Consider the following 20,442-nt stretch of genomic DNA (forward strand, 5'->3'; position numbering starts at 1 on the left):
GTGTTTGGCAGACAGTGTGTGTCAGATGGTGGTTGGCAGGCAGTGGGTGTGTGTTGGCAGGACAGTGGTGTGTGTTGGCAGGACAGTGGTGTGTGTTGGCAGGACAGTGGTGTGTGTAGTGTGTTGGCAGGACAGTGGTGTGTGTTGGCAGGACAGTGGTTGTGTAGTGTTTGCAGGACGTGGTGTGTGGTGGCAGGACAGTGGTGTGTGTTGGCAGGACAGTGGTGTGTGTAGTGTGTTGGCAGGACAGTGTGTGTGGTGTTGGCAGGACAGTGGTTGTGTATTGTGTTGGCAGGACAGTGGTGTGTGTTGGGCAGGACAGTGGTTGGTGTGTTGGCAGGACAGTGGTTGGTGTAGTGTGTTGGCAGGACAGTGTTGTGTGTGTTGGCAGGACAGTGGTGTGTGTTGTGTCAGGACAGTGGTGTGTGTATGGCAGGACAGTGGTGTGTGTTTGGGCAGGCACAGTGGTGTGTGTAGTGTGTTGGCAGGACAGTGGTGTGTGGTTGGCAGGACAGTGGTGGTGTGTAGTTGGTGTTGGCAGGACAGTGGTGTGTGTTGGCAGGACAGTGTGGTGTGTTGTTGGCAGGACGTGGGTGTGTGTAGTGTGGTGTCTGTTTGGCAGGGTGGTGTGGTTCTGCAGAAGGTTGACTGGTGGTGTTATGGATCTCAGTATGGTCTTGGTTGTGTTGGTTGGCACTTTCAGCATGCCTGTTGCTGGGTTGTAGCCTCGCTTCTGACAGATGCACAGTCTTGGTTTCCCTCTTCTCTTTCTGTTCCTCTAGTCTCGTCTCCATCTCTACCCCTATTCGACGCTCTGACGGCTCGGGGACAGGACGGGGCGCTCTAATGGCTCGGGGGCAGACGGATGGCTTCAGATGGGGCGCTGGGCTAAACGGATGGCTCAAGAATGCGCCTGGGTAAGACGGATGGCTCAGAGGGTGGGATAGACGGAATGGTCAGATGGCGCTTGGCAGACGGCAGTTCAGGCATCGTGTGCAGAACGGCAGACTCTTGCGGCTGAGGCGCACTGTAGGCCTGGTGCGTGGTGCCGGAACTGGTGGTACGCTGGGACACGGAAGGGCATCTCAGGGCTAGTGCGGGGTAGATGGATTGGAACGGGGCGACATAAGTGCTGTGGTAACTGCTCGTCTGAGTGATGTGCAGCATTTAAGGCCTAACAGTTGCGGTGTGTGGTCGGGTTGTGCGAGGATCGATGTTGCTCGTGTGTTGCAGGACGAGCTTGGTTGGTGATCGTAGTCGATAGTCTTCTCGCGCCAGGACAGCTGAGTGCTGTGTGGTCGAGCACAGGAACAGTGGAGGGATGCTGTCAACGGTGTGATTGGCAACAAGTGGATGTCGCACTGATGCAACGTATCCACGTGGTTGACGCTTGTGGGCAGGAGCACGTGATAGTCGACTGCATCATGGAGGAACATGATGGTGTCGTGAGTTTGCAGACAGGTGAGTGCTACTTGTATTGTGGATCGTTGGCAAGGAACAGTGGTTTGGCTTAGACACCGAGGTGTTGTCGGAGCCTGCAGGAATGAACAGTGGTGATGTCCGTGCCAGGACAGTTGCTCGCTGCCTTTCAGCGCAGTGAGTGTCTCTGTGTAGCTCCACTGTAGATCTCGGCAAGGACAGTGAATGTGTGTTGGCAGGACAGTTGGTGTTGGTAGTCCACGTGCTCGTTTGGCTAGCGCACAGGTAGCGTGTAAGTTAGTGTGTCGCCCGACGTATACAGATCGCGCCACTCGTATGCATTGACAGTGGCTGTAACGGTAGATCCAGCGTATAGGCGAGGACCCATGTACTGTGTGTTGGCGACAGGTGGTATTGTGTAGGTTGGCAAGGACAGCCTGGTGGTCGCGTAGAGTAGTCAGCTGGTTGGGCAAGAATCCAGTTGGTGTGTTGGCAGACAGTGGTGGTGTGTAGTGGTCCGCTCTCGGTAGGCTCACATGTGGTGTATGTAGTGTGTATTAGGTCAGTAGGGTGTGGTGTAGTTGTGTTCTAGGCAGGACAGTGCCGGTAGTGTGAATAGTCGTGGTGGCACGCTGCACAGTGGCTCGTGTGTAGTGTGTTGGGCAGGACAGTGGTTGGTGTTGGCAGGACAGTGGTGTGTCGTAGCGCAGACAGTGCGTTGTTGTACTATCGGCAGAGACAGTGATAGTCTCGGTGTAGATGTGCTCTGGAGGCACAGTGAGTGCTCTGTCTGTTGGCAGTGACAAGAGGTGTGTTTGTAGTGTGTTGCAGCGGTCACCAGTGAGTTGTTGGCTCGCCTCTCGGCATGGATACGCTGGCTGTGGTGCGTTGCGATGGACACCAGTGTAGGTGTGTGGTTGGCAGGACAGTGGTGTGTGTAGTGGTTGTTGTAGCAGGACAAGTAGGTGGTGGCTCGATGATGTGTTGTGGCCCATGGACATTTCCTCACACTCCTTACCGTCCGGTCGATGTGTAGTTGGCACTATGACATGTTGCGCTTGTTGTGTACTCGCAGAGATCTTTGCTAGTGCACAAAGGTAGTCTTCCGGTGCTGCAGGATCCAGCTTGAGTTCGTTGTCGCGTCCAAGGTTGCTTTGTAGCTCCATTGTCGCGATAGGCTTGTGTTCGTCTCGGTGATTGCAGATACAGATTTGCGTCGTGGTGTTGGCAGGACAGCTCGGTTGTTTGGCTCGCCTCAGACTCCCTGTTAGCTATTGCACGCGACAGATGGTGTTCTGTGTTTGGCCAGAGTTCCAGCTCGGATGGTGTAGTCTGTAGTGTCTTGTCAGGTTACACTTGTCCGGTTTTAGTAGTTGCGCCGTTGTCCAGGAAGTGGTGTGTGTAGTGTGTTGGCAGGACAAGTGGTGTGTGGTAGTGTTGTTGGCAGGAAACAGTGGGTGTGTGTGTGTGTGTGTGTGTGTGTGTGTGTGTGTGTGTGGTGGTGTGTGGTGTGTGTGTGTGTGGTGTGTGTGTGTGGTGTGTGTGTGTGGTGTGTGTGTGTGTGGTGTGTGTGTGTGTGTGTGTTGTGTGTGTGTGTGTGTGTGTGTGTGTGTGTGTGTGCGTGCGTGCTCAGGTATGTGACACTACCTCTCTTTGGCACTGTGGTCGGGTCAAGCACAGGCCTCTCTCGGAGGGTGTACAAGCCATCTCCCTCCCCCTCCTCTCTCGCCACCTCCTCCTCTCCCTCACAGCAGGTGAGGAAGACGTGGCTGCAGGGGTAGCCCAGGTACTGGTGGGCCTCACAGCGGTGGCCCTCCCTACGGAACCTCAGCCCCAGAGAGCAGCAGCTACAACACTCCTGTTGGGTGGACAGATTCAACATCAGACTGCTATATCTACCATATCAAGTGTCTTTCTTCTCTTTCTCTGTCTTAGTGCGCAGCAGGATGTTGTTCAGGCTACATGGAGGAGAGTGAAACATAACACTGAAATAGTGACCACTCTGATATAGTGTGGCTGTCCAGAAGTATTATATGACTTGAGTTATGTAGAGCCCATGGTGGGGTGGTGAAAGACAATATTTAACATTAGACCAAGGCCTTGAGTATTTAATGCCCCCCTACTGTTCTGGGCGCTCTGGGTACTTCCTGGAAGACAGGTCTGATGGCAGATGAATGGCTCTGGAAATCTGGGCTAATACACTACAACTCCCCACTACATCACAATGATTTGACTCTCACTGACATCAATAACAGACCTTGAGCTACATAGCTACATTTTTCCAGAAATATCAAATATCACTGCTTTCAAAATACCAGTGTCCAAGCTATTGATCTAGTGAGGATGGTGAAAACAGCTTGAGACATATCCTGCAGTACTGCAGCCTCGTTTCATGAGCGTGTGTCACGAATATCACCGAAGGTGGCTCCCCTTCCCGTTCGGGTGGCGCTCGGCGGTCGTCGTCGCCGGTCTACTAGCTGCTACCGATCCCTTTTTCCCTTTTCGTTTTGTTGGGTCTAATTGGTTTCACGCATGTTCCTTGTTTGGGGTTTTTGGGTTGGGGTTATTTAAGTTTAGTTAGCCCGCATTGTTAGAGCGGGATTGTTTTGCTGTATTCGGAATAGGAGTGTCTCTGTTTTTTGGGATTGTCCGCTGTACAGCGTATGTGCCTGTGGAGTACATTATTTTGGAGTGTTTACGCCTGTGTTGGGCGTCACCCTTTTGTGCGCGGTTATTGTACGGAATAAAGTGTTTTTCCGAATCCTCTGCTCTCTGCACCTGACTCCACACCCATCACTCTACGCACCGTTACAGAATCCCGCACCACTATGGAGTCAGCAGGAGCAGCGACCACCCCTCTCCCCACGATGGAGGAGCGTGTCCTTCATCACACGTCCATCCTCCATCGCATCGGATCAGCGATGGATCAGATGATGTAGAGGATGGATCGTTGGGAGAGGAGTGGTCTCCCTATTTCCCCTCCAACCCTCCCACCTGCAACGCTACAACCTCCTCCAGCGGTATCAGGAACCAGCGCCCTGCCTATTGCGCCTCCGAGGGAGTACGATGGAGCGGAAGCGGGGTGCCAGGGATTCTTGCTCCAACTCGAGCTTTACCTGGCCACCGTTCGGCCGACTCCGTCGGACGAGGAGAGCGTGAGTGTTCTCGTCTCTTGCTTGACGGGTAGAGCCCTGGAGTGGTCTGAGGAGTGTTCAGGCAGGTGTGTAGGAGTTTCCATCGGTGCGACGACGGTGGAGAGTCCAGACCAGGTTTCCACCGTGCGCATTCCCGCTGAGTATGCCGATTTGGCTATCGCCTTCTGTAAAAGGAAGGCGACCCAATTACCACCCCATCGACASGGGGATTGCGTGATAAACCTCCAGGTAAACGCTGCACTACCCAGGAGTCACGTGTAYCCATTGTCCCAGGAGGAGACGTTGGCTATGGAGACATATGTCACGGAAGCTCTGGGACAGGGGTACATTCGGCCCTCCATGTCACCCGTCTCCTCRAGTTTCTTTTTTGTGAAGWAAAAGGAGGGAGGTTTGCRTCCGTGCATTGATTATCGAGGTCTCAATTCCATTACGGTGGGTTTTAGTTACCCACTACCTCTCATCGCTACGGCGGTGGAATCATTTCACGGAGCGCGGTTSTTCACGAAACTGGACCTCAGGAGCGYGTATAATCTGGTGCGTATTCRGGAGGGAGATGAGTGGAAAACCGCGTTTAGTACCACATCTGGCCATTATGAGTACCTCGTCATGCCGTATGGGTTAAAGAATGCTCCAGCCGTCTTTCAATCCTTTGTAGACGAGATTCTCAGGGACCTGCACGGACAGGGTGTGGTGGTGTATATTGACGATATCTTGATCTACTCTGCTACACGCGCTGCGCATGTGTCCTTGGTGCGCAAGGTACTTGGGCGACTGCTGGAGCATGACCTGTACGTTAAGGCTGAGAAATGTGAGATTTTCAAACGAGCCGTGTCCTTCCTGGGTTATCGCATTTCCACCTCGGGGGTGGTGATGGAGTGTGACCGCGTAAAGGCCGTGCGTAATTGGCCGACTCCGACCACGGTAAAGGAGGTGCAGCGGTTCTTAGGGTTTGCCAATTACTACCGGAGGTTTATCCGGGGTTTTGGTCAGGTGGCGGCTCCCATTACCTCACTGCTGAAGGGGGGGCCGGTGCGTTTGCAGTGGTCGGCAGAGGCGGACAGAGCTTTCCTCCGTTTGAAGGCGMTGTTCACCGACGCTCCGGTGTTGGCACATCCGGACCCCTCTTTGGCGTTCATAGTGGAGGTGGACGCATCCGAGGCTGGGGTTGGAGCCGTGCTCTCACAGAGCACAGGTACGCCACCGAAGCTCCGCCCCTGTGCTTTTTTTAGAAGAAGCTCGGTCCGGCGGAGCAAAACTATGATGTGGGGGACAGGGAGCTGTTGACTGTGGTTAAAGCCCTGAAGGTGTGGAGACACTAGCTCGAGGAGGCTAAGCACCCTTTCCTCATCTGGACTGACCACCGTAACCTGGAGTATATCCGAGCAGCTAGGAGACTGAATCCTCGTCAGGCAAGGTGGGCCATGTTTTTCACCAGATTCAGATTCACGATCTCGTATAGACCAGGTTCCCTTAACACTAAGGCCGACGCGCTGTCCCGTCTCTACGACACTGAGGATCGGTCCATCGATCCTACTCCCATCATTCCGGCTGCTAGGCTGGTGGCACCGGTAGTATGGGAGGTGGACGCGGATATCGAGCGGGCACTAAGGGGGGAACCTGCGCCTCCACAGTGCCCGGAGGGTCATAGGTACGTGCTGCTTGCTGTCCGTGATCAATTTATTTGGTGGGCTCATAGTCTACCCTCGTCGGGTCACCCGGGGAATTCGAGGACAGTGCGGGGTCTTAGGGGGAAGTACTGGTGGCCCACCTTAGTTAAGGACGTGTGAGTCTATGTCTCCTCCTGTTCGGTGTGCGCCCAGAGCAAGGCTCCTAGGCACTTGCCTAGAGGGAAGTTACTACCCCTCCTCGTTCCACAACGGCCGTGGTCACATCTATCGGTGGCTTTCCTCACTGATCTTCCCCCGTCTCAGGGAAACACGACGATCCTGGTCGTTGTGGATCGGTTCTCTAAGTCCTGCCGTCTTATCCCGTTTCCCGGTCTCCCTACGGCCCTACAGACTGCGGAAGCTCTGTTCACCCACGTCTTCCGGCACTACGGGGTGCCCGAGGACATCGTTTCTGATCGGGGTCCCCAGTTCACATCCCGAGTGTGGAAGGCGTTTATGGAACGTCTGGGGGTCTCGGTCAGCCTGACCTCGGGGTATCACCCGGAGAGTAATGGGCAGGTGGAGAGAGTGAACCAGGAGGTGGGTAGGTTTCTGCGGTCGTATTGCCAGGACCGGCCAGGGGAGTGGGCGAGATACGTCCCCTGGGCTGAAATGGCCCAGAACTCACTCCGCCACTCCTCCACCAACATGTCACCGTTTCAGTGCGTGTTGGGCTACCAGCCGGTCCTGGCACCGTGGCATCAGAGCCAGATCGAGGCTCCTGCGGTGGAGGAGTGGGTGCAGCGCTCTAAGGAGACCTAGAGGGCCGTCCAGGAATCACTAAGACAGGCGAGTGGACGGCAGAAGAGGAGCGCTGACCGTCATCGCAGTGAGGCCCCCGTGTTCGCACCGGGGGACAGGGTCTGGCTCTCGACCCGAAACCTGCCCCTCCGCCTGCCCTGCCGGAAGCTGGGTCCGCAGTGTGTGAGGCCATTCAAAGTCCTGAGGAGGATAAACGAGGTGTGTTATTGATTACTACTTCCTTCGTATTATCGTATTAACCCCTCGTTTCATGTGTCTCTCCTCAGGCCGGTGGTAGCTGGTCCCCTGCAGGACAGTGAGGTTTCGGAGGTCCCTCCGCCCCCTCTGGACATCGAGGGGTCCCCGGCGTACACGATACGGGCCATTCTGGACTCGAGACGCCGGTGAGGGGCCTGCAGTACTTCGTGGACTGGGAGGGGTACGGGTCGGAGGAGAGGTGCTGGGTCCCGGTGGGGGACATATTGGATCCATCTATGCTGAGGGAATTCCATCGCCTCCATCCGGATTGCCCGGCGCCTCGCCCTCCGGGTCGTCCTCGAGGCCGACACCGGCCGCGTCGTGGGGGGGGGGTACTGTCACGAATATCACCGAAGGTGGCTCCCCTTCCCGTTCGGGTGGCGCTCAGCGGTCGTCGTCGCCGGTCTACTAGCTGCTACCGATCCCTTTTTCACTTTTTGTTTTGTTGGGTCTAATTGGTTTCACATGTTCCTTGTTTGGGGTTTTTGGGTTGGGGTTATTTAAGTTTAGTTAGCCCGCATGTGTTAGAGCGGGATTGTTTTGCTGTATTTGGAATAGGAGTGTCTCTGTTTTTTGGGATTGTCCGCTGTACAGCGTATGTGCCTGTGGAGTACATTATTTTGGAGGGTTTACGCCTGTGTTCGGCGTCACCCTCTTTGTGCGCGGTTATTGTACGGAATAAAGTGTTTTTCCGAATCCTCTGCTCTCTGCACCTGACTCCACACCCATCACTCTACGCACCGTTACAGCGTGAAGCTCATAAATCTGTGGGAACCTTGACCACAAACATTTTCCTCCCTCTCTGAGTTGTCTAAATTGAATAAGCGGTAATTGGTGTGGTCTTCACTGACAATGACTAGGGCCAGTGGAAATCTGAAGGGAGGTTTTCTTTTAACTGCTTTTACAGTTGTCTCTGTACGTTTAATCCATGAAACTGTGGCTATTCATGTCTTGTAGATGCATTTGGTTTGATTTAAATTAATTATAGGTAGGCTATGTTTGACCTTAAATAATTTCTGGGGAGTCCCCCAGCAAATTATGTTGGCTCTGTCAACAGATCAGAGAATGAGGTAACATAAAATATATTGCCATTTAACAAACGCTTTCATTCCAAATCCAAGCATATACTGTATATTCAGTGTTAGAAAAGAGGTAGGAGTTGGTTGTGGCATTTCACTATATGGAATGTGGCCTATGTGGGAATCAAACCCATAACTCTGGGGTTACAGCTAGCACCACCAAACCAACCAACCAACTCATGGGAACCACATTTACCTTGAAGGAGTCAGCTCCACACTGGTCATTGTTGTCCATCTCACACACAACTCCCTCTCTGGCTGCATTCATACCAGAGAAACAGCGACTCTCCTTCAGAGAGCCCAGACAGCACTGTCTCTGAGCCGTCCTGGCAGAGAGAGACACACACAGGAGAGATGTTAGAATTTGAGTCAGTGTTTTGACTGTACCTAGACCTAACTGTGGTTCTACACTAGCAGTGTGTTGGCTAGCTGTGCCTCCCTCTGGCCAAAACCAGCATCATCTGGAAATGTTATGGAATCAAGTTGGAAGTCTATTAGGGCAAAAATTCACACTAGTACGCTGTGCAATATAATGTGTGAGGGCCTGTAAAATGTCTAGTTTTCATATTGGCACAAATTCTTTATAGATCGTGATCTCATTCACTTCATATTTAACACATCAACCACAAATACAACTTTAATGGAATCATGCCATACAATAATGACATGGGCCCACGAAGCGAAATCACGTAAGATGCCATTTATAAGATGATCATATTTTACAAGTAGGCTAAAAACTAAACTAATGCATAGTTGGCTTGCCGTCAAAAAAACAAGTTGGCTGAAGCAGAAACAAACTTGGCAGCCAAACATTCCTCACTGGCATAGTGAAAGCAGCAAAGCTGACATTTATAACACACTCTATAACTAAGTAGGACAAACTCTGGTCACTACCAATGAGTAATTACTACAGAAAAATTGGGCTTCCTAAAACTTGTGTTTAGTGTGTCTCCATGGGCGTACCGACAGATGGAGTGTCTGTCCTCTCTGGGGAGCTCCATGTTGCTGCAGTGGCCATTGGCTGAGGCCCACTTCTCCCCTGTCTCACAGCAGGTCTCCACCAACTCCTTGGAAGAAACTACAGAAACACANGCCCACTTCTCCCCTGTCTCACAGCAGGTCTCCACCAACTCCTTGGAAGAAACTACAGAAACACACACACACACACACACACAAAACAAACACACCAACAGACAGATGGGGTTTTAGTTCCATTTTTTTGAGGGAACACATGAAATGAAAAAAGAAAAGTGGCTAACTAAATAGAATTAAGGAGAGATCACCATTGGAGAGGACAATCTCAAAGTCTCTGACTATCATTCACTCAGTCCTTCATGGAAGTAGGGATTTAATGTGTAACATTGTAGTCTATGCAATATCCAAAGATACATAAATCTAAGGCAGTTTACTGAGAGTGTGTCTGCATCCCAGCTTGACTGTTACTGTTCCACGTGTCTGTTAGAGGGATTGACTTTGCTCTGAATGTGCTTTGGTAAATAGACTGAATTCACATTCAGCAGCATGAGGAACAAATTATTTATTATTTTCCACCTCCGTCTCCCTCTCTCTGTTTCCCTGGCAGGGAGCACTGTGAAACCTTAGACTCTATAAAGTACACTTCAGAGCCAATGTATACAAAATCTTAGCTTGAAGGCTAATCAGTGTTCAGGCAACACAATATCACCCCATCCAGCACTAGGAACAGAGAGAGGGGAAAAAAAAGAAAATCTCATTTAGAGCCTGCCCAGTGATCATGACTATGATGACTCCAGATCAGTGCATTCCAATGTTGATTGGTGTTTCCTGTACTGTACTGTAGTTCTTTGTGTAACAGGGCTTAGTTTGCTGCTAACAGTTTAGCTTCCTCCACTGTCCGACTGCCCCATTCTGGGCTCGAACCAATGACCTTCTGCTTTGCAACACATGTGACTGCCGTCCTTGACAACATTCCAAAGGGTTGGGCCACCGAAAAGGTACCGATTGGATGGTGCAATCCGAGCCATTTCAAGCTAGCTATGGAGTGAGTTTACGGTACGTTCTTAACTCCGTTACATTTGGACAGACTGAACCTAACCCTCTAGGTCAAAGATATGTTTCCCAGTGTAGCCATTCCAGCTGAAAAGGTGGAGGCCTGTAGCCTACAATACTGTATTTCTCTGGTTGGTATAATTAGGTCAATCTATAATGTGCCTCTTTCCGGCCATTTCTCCCACATGAACTCCTCGTTTGCCTCTAAGTTTGCTGCTAATGTAACATGTTTGCTTACCAAGGCCTATGCTATCGCTAGTCCCATCAATACATAGTTTTTGTTTGCATAGGGCTGTCAAACGATAAATATTTTTTCAGATTTGATGTGATTAATCACGATTAATCTCAAATTCAGAATTTGCTCAAATTGAGCTGTAATTTAAGATTGTTTTATATAAAATACATTGCACGTTGGCGTCTTGATTGTGTCCAAACTAACAGTTAGCAAAATCAGGTAAATTGATTAAGCACAATTTCTTTAACCTCAAAGTCAACTTGTTTTGACATAGCATTGTTGATTTCAGCTGTATATATGATGTATTATGGATGTTTTCCGGGTATTTTCACACATCTCACACAAATTATCAATGAACCTACCAGGTACCACCCCAAAGCCGTAAACACGGGCACCCTCATAGATATCATCCAAACCAACTTGCCCTCTAAATACACCTCTGCTGTTTTCAACCAAGATCTCAGCGATCACTGCCTCATTGCCTGCACCCGTAATGGGTCAGCGGTCAAACGACCTCCAGTCATCATTGTCAAACGCTCCCTGAAACACTTCAGTGAGCAGGCCTTTCTAATCGACCTGACCCGGGTATCCTGGAAGGATATTGACCTCTTCCCGTCAGTAGAGGATGCCTATGTATTTTTTTAAATGCCTTCCTCACCATCTTAAATAAGCATGCCCCATTCAAGAAATTTAGAACCAGGAACAGATATAGCCCTTGGTTCTCTCCAGACCTGACTGCCCTTAACCAACACAAAAACATCCTGTGGCGTTCTGCATTAGCATCGAACAGCCCCCATGATATGCAACTTTCAGGGAAGTTAGAAACCAATGTACACAGGCAGTTAGAAAAGCCAAGGCTAGCTTTTTCAAGCAGACATTTGCTTCCTGCAACACAAACTCAAAAAAGTTCTGGGACACTGTAAAGTCCATGGAGAATAAGAGCACCTCCTCCCAGCTGGCCACTGCACTGAGGATATGAAACTCTGTCACCACCGATAAATCCGCTATAATTGAGAATTTCAATAAGCATTTTTCTACGGCTGGCCATGCTTTCCACCTGGCTACCCCTACCCCCGTCAACAGCACTGTACGCCCCACAGCAACTCGCCCAAGCCTTCCCCATTTCTCCTTCTCCCAAATCCAGTCAGCTGATGTTCTGAAAGAGCTGCAAAACTGGACCGCTACAAAATCAGCCGGGCTAGAAAATCTGGACCCTTTCTTTCTAAAATGATCTGCTGAAATTGTTGCAACCCTCTATTACTAGCCTGTTCAACCTCTCTTTCGTATCGTCTGAGATTCCCAAAGATTGGAAAGCACTACGGTCATCCCCCTTTTCAAAGGGGGGGACACTCTTGACCCAAACTGCTACAGACCTATATCTATCCTACCCTGCCTTTCTAAGGTCTTCGAAAGCCAAGTCAACAAACAGATTACCGACCATTTCGAATCCCACCGTACCTTCTCCGCTATGCAATCTGGTTTCAGAGCTGGTCATGGGTGCACCTCAGCCACGCTCAAGGTCCTAAACGATATCTTAACCGCCATCGATAAGAAACAATACTGTGCAGCCGTATTCATCGACCTGGCCAAGGCTTTCGACTCTGTCAATCACCACATCCTCATCGGCAGACTCAATAGCCTTGGTTTCTCAAATGATTGCCTCGCCTGGTTCACCAACTACTTCTCTGATAGAGTTCAGTGTGTTCAAATCGGAGGGCCTGTTGTCCGGGCCTCTGGCAGTCTCTATGGGGGTGCCACAGGGTTCAATTCTTGGGCCGACTCTCTTCTCTGTATACATCAATGATGTCGCTCTTGCTGCTGGTGAGTCTCTGATCCACCTCTACGCAGACGACACCATTCTGTATACTTCTGGCCCTTCTTTGGACACTGTGTTAACAACCCTCCAGACGAGCTTCAATGCCATACAACTCTCCTTCCGTGGCCTCCAACTGCTCTTAAATACAAGTAAAACTAAATGCATGCTCTTCAACCAATCGCTGCCCACACCTGCCCACCCGTCCAGCATCACTACTCTGGACGGTTCTGACTTAGAATATGTGGACAACTACAAATACCTAGGTGTCTGGTTAGACTGTAAACTCCTTCCAGACTCACATCAAACATCTCCAATCAAAAGTTAAATCTACAATTGGCTTCCTATTTCGCAACAAAGCATCCTTCACTCATGCTGCCAACATACCCTCGTAAAACTGACCATCCTACCGATCCTCGACTTCGGTGATGTCATTTACAAAATAGCCTCCAATACCCTACTCAATAAATTGGATGCAGTCTATCACAGTGCCATCCGTTTTGTCACCAAAGCCCCATATACTACCCACCACAGCGACCTGTACGCTCTCGTTGGCTGGCCTTCGCTTCATATTCGTCGCCAAACCCACTGGCTCCAGGTCATCTACAAGACCCTGCTAGGTAAAGTCCCCCCTTATCTCAGCTCGCTGCTCACCAAAGCAGCACTCACCTGTAGCACGCGCTCCAGCAGGTATATCTCTCTGGTCACCCCCAAAGCCAATTCCTCATTTGGCCGCCTCTCCTTCCAGTTCTCTGCTGCCAATGACTGGAACGAACTACAAAAATCTCTGAAACTGGAAACACTTATCTCCCCCACTAGCTTTAAGCACCAGCTGTCAGAGCAGCTCAYAGATKACTGCACCTGTACATAGCCCATCTATAATTTAGCCCAAACAACTACCTCTTTCCCTACTGTATTTATTTATTTATTTATTTTGCTCCTTTGCACCCCATTATTTATATTTCTACTTTACACATTCTTCCACTGCAAATCTACCATTCCAGTGTTTTACTTGCTATATTGTATTTACCTCGCCACCATGGCCTTTTTTTGCCTTTACCTCCCTTATCTCACCTCATTTGCTCACATTGTATATTGACTTATTTTTCTACTGTATTATTGACTGTATGTTTGTTTTACTCCATGTGTAACTCTGTGTTGTTGTATGTGTCGAACTGCTTTGCTTTATCTTGGCTAGGTCGCAATTGTAAATGAGAAGTTGTTCTTAACTTGCCTACCTGGTTAAATAAAGGTGAAATTCAAAAAATTCAACAAAAAAATTCAACACTTTCAGACCATGCGATTAATCACACAATAAAAAAAAGGTGCACAAAAATTACAAAAAGTTAACTCGAGTTAAAATATTAACTCTGACAGCCCTAGTTTTGCATAACAAAAGAATGCCAGAGACAGATAATCATGTAATTTATTAAGAAATGTTTGGTCGTGTTCCCCTTCTCACGTGTTGCATTGCATCAACCAATGGTTGCATGCCACGTAGTCGACTCTGCATTCAGGAACCAGATTGCTATAACATAGGTAAAATAGCTATCCAGGCATTGTAAGATCTGGCATGCGTCAGCAATATAGTCGGGCAGGACTAGCTTTATTATTGACTTTGTTCTATCGCTAACCTGCTCTACTCTACTCACCACCTCTGTGAATTGTCTCTGTGAGGTGCGCACGCCAGTCAAATTCACCTTTTAGCCACAGGTTGTGGGCTGGTGCCTCTCGTTATTTGGTTTATCCCCTTTCAGTAATGTTTTTGAATGTTTCTAATATTAATATAAATGATGTCTTTATATATTTTCAGCGTTAAGTACTGGCCATTCAAATTTGTAGTGTGCAATATTATTGCCTGTGAAATGTATTACCACTGCTGCCTATTGATAGGTGTTCATTTATGACTGTGCGTTCTGTTACTGCTCCTTCCCAACTAGGCTGCCAAGTCCTCTGCTACAACCATCTTGGACCATGTCTCTCTTATGAGATAGTTTATATTATCATGGGACAACCAGGGTTGGCTAGTAAATTAGTACCAGGGATTACGTAATTAGATTACAATAATAAAGTATCTGTAACCTGACCGGATTACTTAAAAATTACAGTTATATTCTTAAAAACATCTGATTACATTTGAGATGTTTGTTTCTAATATCAAGATGTGGGCTGCAAATGGTTGCCTTAAACACATACTGTTTTGGAACCTATTTTAAAGCTTGCTGAGCCACACTGTTTTTAGTGGGAATTAAAGCTTTCCCTTCTGTTGTAATCTGTTTGAAATCTCCAAAACGCCCACATTTTTTCTCGTTGGTGGCTTTCCACAGAAACTTTTTTTTTAACGTCAGGATTTGTAAAAAAAACCCATCATGATCTTTGTGTCAACACAGCTCCACCCTGTTCACTTCCCAAGCACTGGGACAACAAATAATCTGATTTCTCTTAGATCCATTACATCTGTCTATTGACATCTTTATCATACCAACATGTTATGGTATTATTTTATTTTTTATTTATACCTTTATTTAACTAGGCAAGTCAGTTAAGAACACATTTTTATTTACAATGACATCCTACCCGGACGATGCTGGGCCAATTGTACGCCGCCCTATGGGACTCCCAATCATGGCCGGTTGTGATACAGCCTGGAATCTAACCAGGTCTGTAGTGATGCCTCTAGCACTGAGATGCAGTACCTTAGACCGCTGCGCCACTCGGGAGCCCAAGGTAAGGGTGGGTCAGACACTCAAATGACCATTTCCTCTTTTACTGGCCCAATCTGCTTGGTGTCTGGGTGTAAAGGCCTATAATTTCACAATCAAAGAATGACGGTTGGGAAAGCCATCCCTGATAGCGAAGCTGATCTTTTAGCAGTGATGCCATGTCATCAAGAAGATGCAGCAGGAATTTGAGCCAGCACTTGCCTAAGGAACTGATCGGTATGCAGAATCAATTGAGGAGGCAGATGCCGTCTAACCAAGGAAGTCATCCAAAAGTTATCATTACTCAAAATTAATCATTATTCATTTTGAGTAATTCAATGGATTTTGTTACTAATCATGTTTTATTGTCATGTAATCTGTAATAAATTAAAATGTTCAAGTAATCCGTACCACCCTGGGGACAACATTGGTCAAATGACAGTTAAATTAAATAGGAGCGTTAACTCAAGCCTCTTTTGTGCATTACAATGGTTTTGACAAATGACATTTCATAAAACGACATAATATCTTAAGACTGTTATGATATTATTGAAGGGTTTACCCATTTACATTTTACATTTAAGTCATTTAGCAGACGCTCTTATCCAGAGCGACTTACAAATTGGAAAGTTCATACATATTCATCCTGGTCCCCCCGTGGGGAATGAACCCACAACCCTGGCGTTGCAAGCGCCATGCTCTACCAACTGAGCCACACCCTTGTGAAACACAAAACTGGGACATTGTTCTAAAACTGTTTTATGTTTGTGGGCCTTCCAGCTGCACTGTTTCTAAATCAGCAGACTGTAAAAACGAATTTGTATACCTTTTATAACTTTAATTTGTCAATTATTATGTAGGCTGATTAAAATGTAGCACTTGATTTAATAGAAGAGCAGCTGGAGGCGGTACAGAGAAAAGTGCTAAGTGGAGATCTTTACCCAATACCATGATTAAACTCCACAGTCTACAAAATCAACTAAAGCATGAGTCCAATTAAAGAAACAGCCAGAAAGGATAAATAATGTCAAATTAGCATAGTATAACACATAAGCAAAAAAAAGTATTTGTTTGAAGGAGCTTATGTTAACTGATCATTAATTCTCTCGTCATTAATTAACTTCCTCAACTTTTCTTAGTGATTCACTTTCCTTTGTTTTGGTCCTGATGGCCCACTCTCCTTGACATGCCTTTTCATGTGAGCACCAAGCTGTTTATTTCCAGTGGAGAATGCGCTGCACAGCAGTGAATAATTTATAGGTTTAGAAATGAAAAGATAGGGAACCTCAGAGGAGGCAAGGCCTCTTTGATGCATAAATTTCTGTCCCCATTTGCGCTCTCTGACAATGTTCTTTGAACCTGCGTGAATTTGTTATTATTATAAGACAGAGCTTCATCAGTCATCTGTTTCATTTGCATCCTACTCATTTTTATCTCCAGCTGGAATCAGTATAGCAATCATAAAACGTAGTACAGAATGGTCCCATGTGCTCATTAAGAAGGTAAGATATTATTCGCAGTTTGACTGGAATTAAGTTGAACATGCCAAAGCAATATTTGTGCAAGGTCTTAGTTTACAAATGTCTGCCCAAAAACACATACTTCTTATTATGAAATCTGTGAGTTTTTACAGAACCCCTTTTTTTTTTATGGGGAAAAGAGCTACTTTGAAAATACCATAATGCAGGTTTGATTGAATTGAGGCCTTTGAGTTAACAACATCAAAAAGGCTCTGAAAGGAGACCCTGCAGATTAAGGTCAAACATTTAGACTGAAACAGCCACTTTACAGCCTTGAAACAATTACCTGGAGTAGCGGAACCATGTCTAAGCTCAGCCCATGAATATGCCGCATCTCTCTAATTAGAAGACTAAAGCAAATATGTTCCATTCAGGTGTGTAATCACCCCCATGGCTGATTTATCATGTGAGGAGGAAAGTTGTGGAGGTGGCCTTGATAGATGGTTCTAGGTACATCTCTCTTTTCTTGGCCTGTCATTACATCTGTCTGTTAGCCTTTACAGTTTTTTACAGTCTCTTACACACTGAAAGTGGTACTTGAGGCACACTCAGTGAAACCATTAACTCATGTACCTAATATTCAGACCAAGTCTGCAACACTGCAAGCACATTATCTGCTTTACACTCAGTTTGCAATTGTTAAACACACTTTTTGCAAAACACTAAACACAGTTCTCTACATTAGATACGTCACTCAAAAGTAACAGGTCTTGTGTTTCGTTTGGGAAAACACTGCCATTCAAAATGCCACACTCATTTACCGATTACCTACACCCAGTGCTCACGTGTGAACACACTTATAGCTCATTTATTCACTTAGAAATCAGAGCTTGAGCACTATAAATAAGCTTCAGGTTGGCTTTCTTGGTTTCTTTGATTTTCTTTCAAAAACAAGGACATTTCTAAGTGACCACGAACTTTTGAACGGTAGTGTACTTGTGCGAGTGAGTGCTATGACAAACTGCCGTGGACTCCACTGCACACGATAGTAGTGTTTTACCTTTGTTTTACCTTTTACACATCATTTGATGGTTTGTGTGTAGAGTTTCGATGCAAAAACACAGTTTTGAGAAGAGTTAAAATAGTTTTGAATGAAGTGTTTGGTTTTTCAAGAGATGTGTGACATCTTGCATGTTGTGTGTGTGGTTTGGGGTTTTGTGTGTAGAGTCTAGAGAAAAGGAGCCATAGTTTCAGAAATCATGTGTAAGCACTTGTCAAAAACTGTAAGTTACGGTGACAGAAACCACACACGGCACTATCGCCCACATCCAACACCAATGACATAATCTTCTGAGAGGAGCAAAAAACAAGAAACAAGGGGAGAGCAGCTCCCATCCTCGTGCCATAAATCGGTGGCTGTCGCTGCCATACAGTTCACCTTGGTGTTACAGTTTTTTCCAACTGCTTACACACATAATCTTTTCATGTCACACGATTTTTGAAACTTCTCACTCAAAGTGCAGAACTACACACCAAATATCCAAAACCATAAGCTATTTCTCAGCCTTTGACTCAGTTGTCAATTGCATAAAACACTTTTTTCAAAACACTACACACAATTCTCTACCTAAAACACAAAAATCTAACAGGAAGTGACTTGCTTTCCTTTTCCAAACACAACCAATCAAAATGCTACACTTATTCACCAGGTCACACACACACTCCTCACATGTGCAAACACTAATAGCTTAACTGATCACTAACCAATCACTGCTTTACTGTAGTATAGGCCTATAAATAGGTATGCCTTTTCATGTGAGCACCAAGCTGTTTATTTCCAGTGGAGAATGCGCTGCACAGCAGTGAATAATTTATAGGTTTAGAAATGAAAAGATAGGGAACCTCAGAGGAGGCAAGGCCTCTTTGATGCATAAATTTCTGTCCCCATTTGCGCTCTCTGACAATGTTCTTTGAACCTGCGTGAATTTGTTATTATTATAAGACAGAGCTTCATCAGTCATCTGTTTCATTGCATCCTACTCATTTTATCTCCAGCTGGAATCAGTATAGCAATCATAAAACGTAGTACAGAATGGTCCCATGTGCTCATTAAGAAGGTAAGATATTATTCGCAGTTTGACTGGAATTAAGTTGAACATGCCAAAGCAATATTTGTGCAAGGTCTTAGTTTACAAATGTCTGCCCAAAAACACATACTTCTTATTATGAAATCTGTGAGTTTTTACAGAACCCCTTTTTTTTATGGGGAAAAGAGCTACTTTGAAAATACCATAATGCAGGTTTGATTGAATTGAGGCCTTTGAGTTAACAACATCAAAAAGGCTCTGAAAGGAGACCCTGCAGATTAAGGTCAAACATTTAGACTGAAAACAGCCACTTTACAGCCTTGAAACAATTACCTGGAGTAGCGGAACCATGTCTAAGCTCAGCCCATGAATATGCCGCATCTCTCTAATTAGAAGACTAAAGCAAATAGTTCCATTCAGGTGTGTAATCACCCCATGGCTGATTTATCATGTGAGGAGGAAAGTTGTGGAGGTGGCCTGATAGATGGTTCTAGGTACATCTCTCTTTTCTTGGCCTGTCATTACATCTGTCTGTCAGCCTGTTAAGTTGCAGTTAATCACGCACACACAACACTGTAGCCCACCACCACCACCACCACCACCACCACCACCACCACCACCACACCACCACCACCACCACCACCACCACCACCACCACCACCACCACCATCCTCTGAGAGTATTGAAAACAAGAGGAGCAGCTCCCATCCCGACATGTCTCCATCCTTGTGCCATAAATTGGTGGCCGGCGCTGCTGTACAGTTTATAATTATTTTTTATTTTACCCTTATTTTATCAGGTACATTGACTGAGAAACACATTTTCATTTACAGCAACGACCTGGAGAATAGTTACAGGGGGATGAGTGGGAAGTAATTAGCCATTGAGCCAAAAGTTAATCTTTTATAAAAAAAATAGTGAAATAATTTTTTTTTTAACAAGTAACAATACCCAAAAGGTACTCAATTGGTGGAACGCCCCAGCTGTCTATGACTTAATAGGGAGGGTGTTCTCCCATCAGCATGACTTCCTTTCCATGGCCGGCTGAAGCATGTTGAAGAACAGCGTATCGACAGCTTTTTATCCTGATCACCCTGATAGTGACTGAGACTGATAGTAGGGATAGTAGAACAGATGGATGTGTGTGATCCATCAGTCTCTCTGGAGTCTGAACTCTTGACTGGGCTGTGGTTTTGTGGTTGGGAGCCCTGAGGGCCATCCAGACCCCACTGTTTTGATGGTTTCCCTCTCTTAACCTCTGATCCTAACATGTCCATTGTGGTGTGGATGGATGACACAGACCAGTACGAGGCACAGACACACACTGAAATGTCCCATCCGGTGATCTGAATGATCAACATCATTGACAGGATTGCAATCAAGTTACAGTATACAGTATAAATAGTTAGTTTAGGTCTGGTTGTTTGTTCCTTTCCACTGTTTTGCTAAGCATTGTGTAAAATATCTCTGTGAAAAATGCAAAAAATACAACTCATTTGATTTTGATTACATTGAAACAGACTAGAATCAATCTGCATTTCAAGGATAGAGCTCTTGAATGTGATTATTTCCCTACATGTAGGGTTATGGTTAGATGCAACACACCCTCGCCAGACCTCTCATTTACTCCAACGTGTGGAGCCATTCCTGTTGGTGTTCTATGGGTAATATATCACCGCCTGTTTTCACAAGCCAAAGGACAGGATATTGTTTAATTCCATGCCTTGGCACATCCATCCAAATCCAGATTTTGCATTTTGTAACATCAGATACCACACGGGGGGCGGGCGGGCGGGGG

General features: G+C 46.8%; 1 protein-coding gene across 1 annotated transcript in view; it reads right to left on the minus strand.

Annotated features, from left to right (window-relative positions):
* Positions 1-20,442, minus strand: part of LOC111976867 (fibulin-2-like) — a 71,615-nt gene that overhangs the window by 37,534 nt on the left and 13,639 nt on the right. The window contains exons 3-5 of the mRNA XM_070448167.1: positions 9,283-9,463; positions 8,516-8,645; positions 3,067-3,277 (exon numbers count right to left, since the gene is read on the minus strand). Of these exons, the coding sequence (XP_070304268.1) occupies positions 3,067-3,277; positions 8,516-8,645; positions 9,283-9,463 (522 nt within the window). The remainder of the gene's footprint in view (positions 1-3,066; positions 3,278-8,515; positions 8,646-9,282; positions 9,464-20,442) is intronic.

The sequence above is a fragment of the Salvelinus sp. IW2-2015 genome, linkage group LG17 (assembly GCF_002910315.2).
Source record: "Salvelinus sp. IW2-2015 linkage group LG17, ASM291031v2, whole genome shotgun sequence".
NCBI lineage: Eukaryota > Metazoa > Chordata > Actinopteri > Salmoniformes > Salmonidae > Salvelinus > Salvelinus sp. IW2-2015.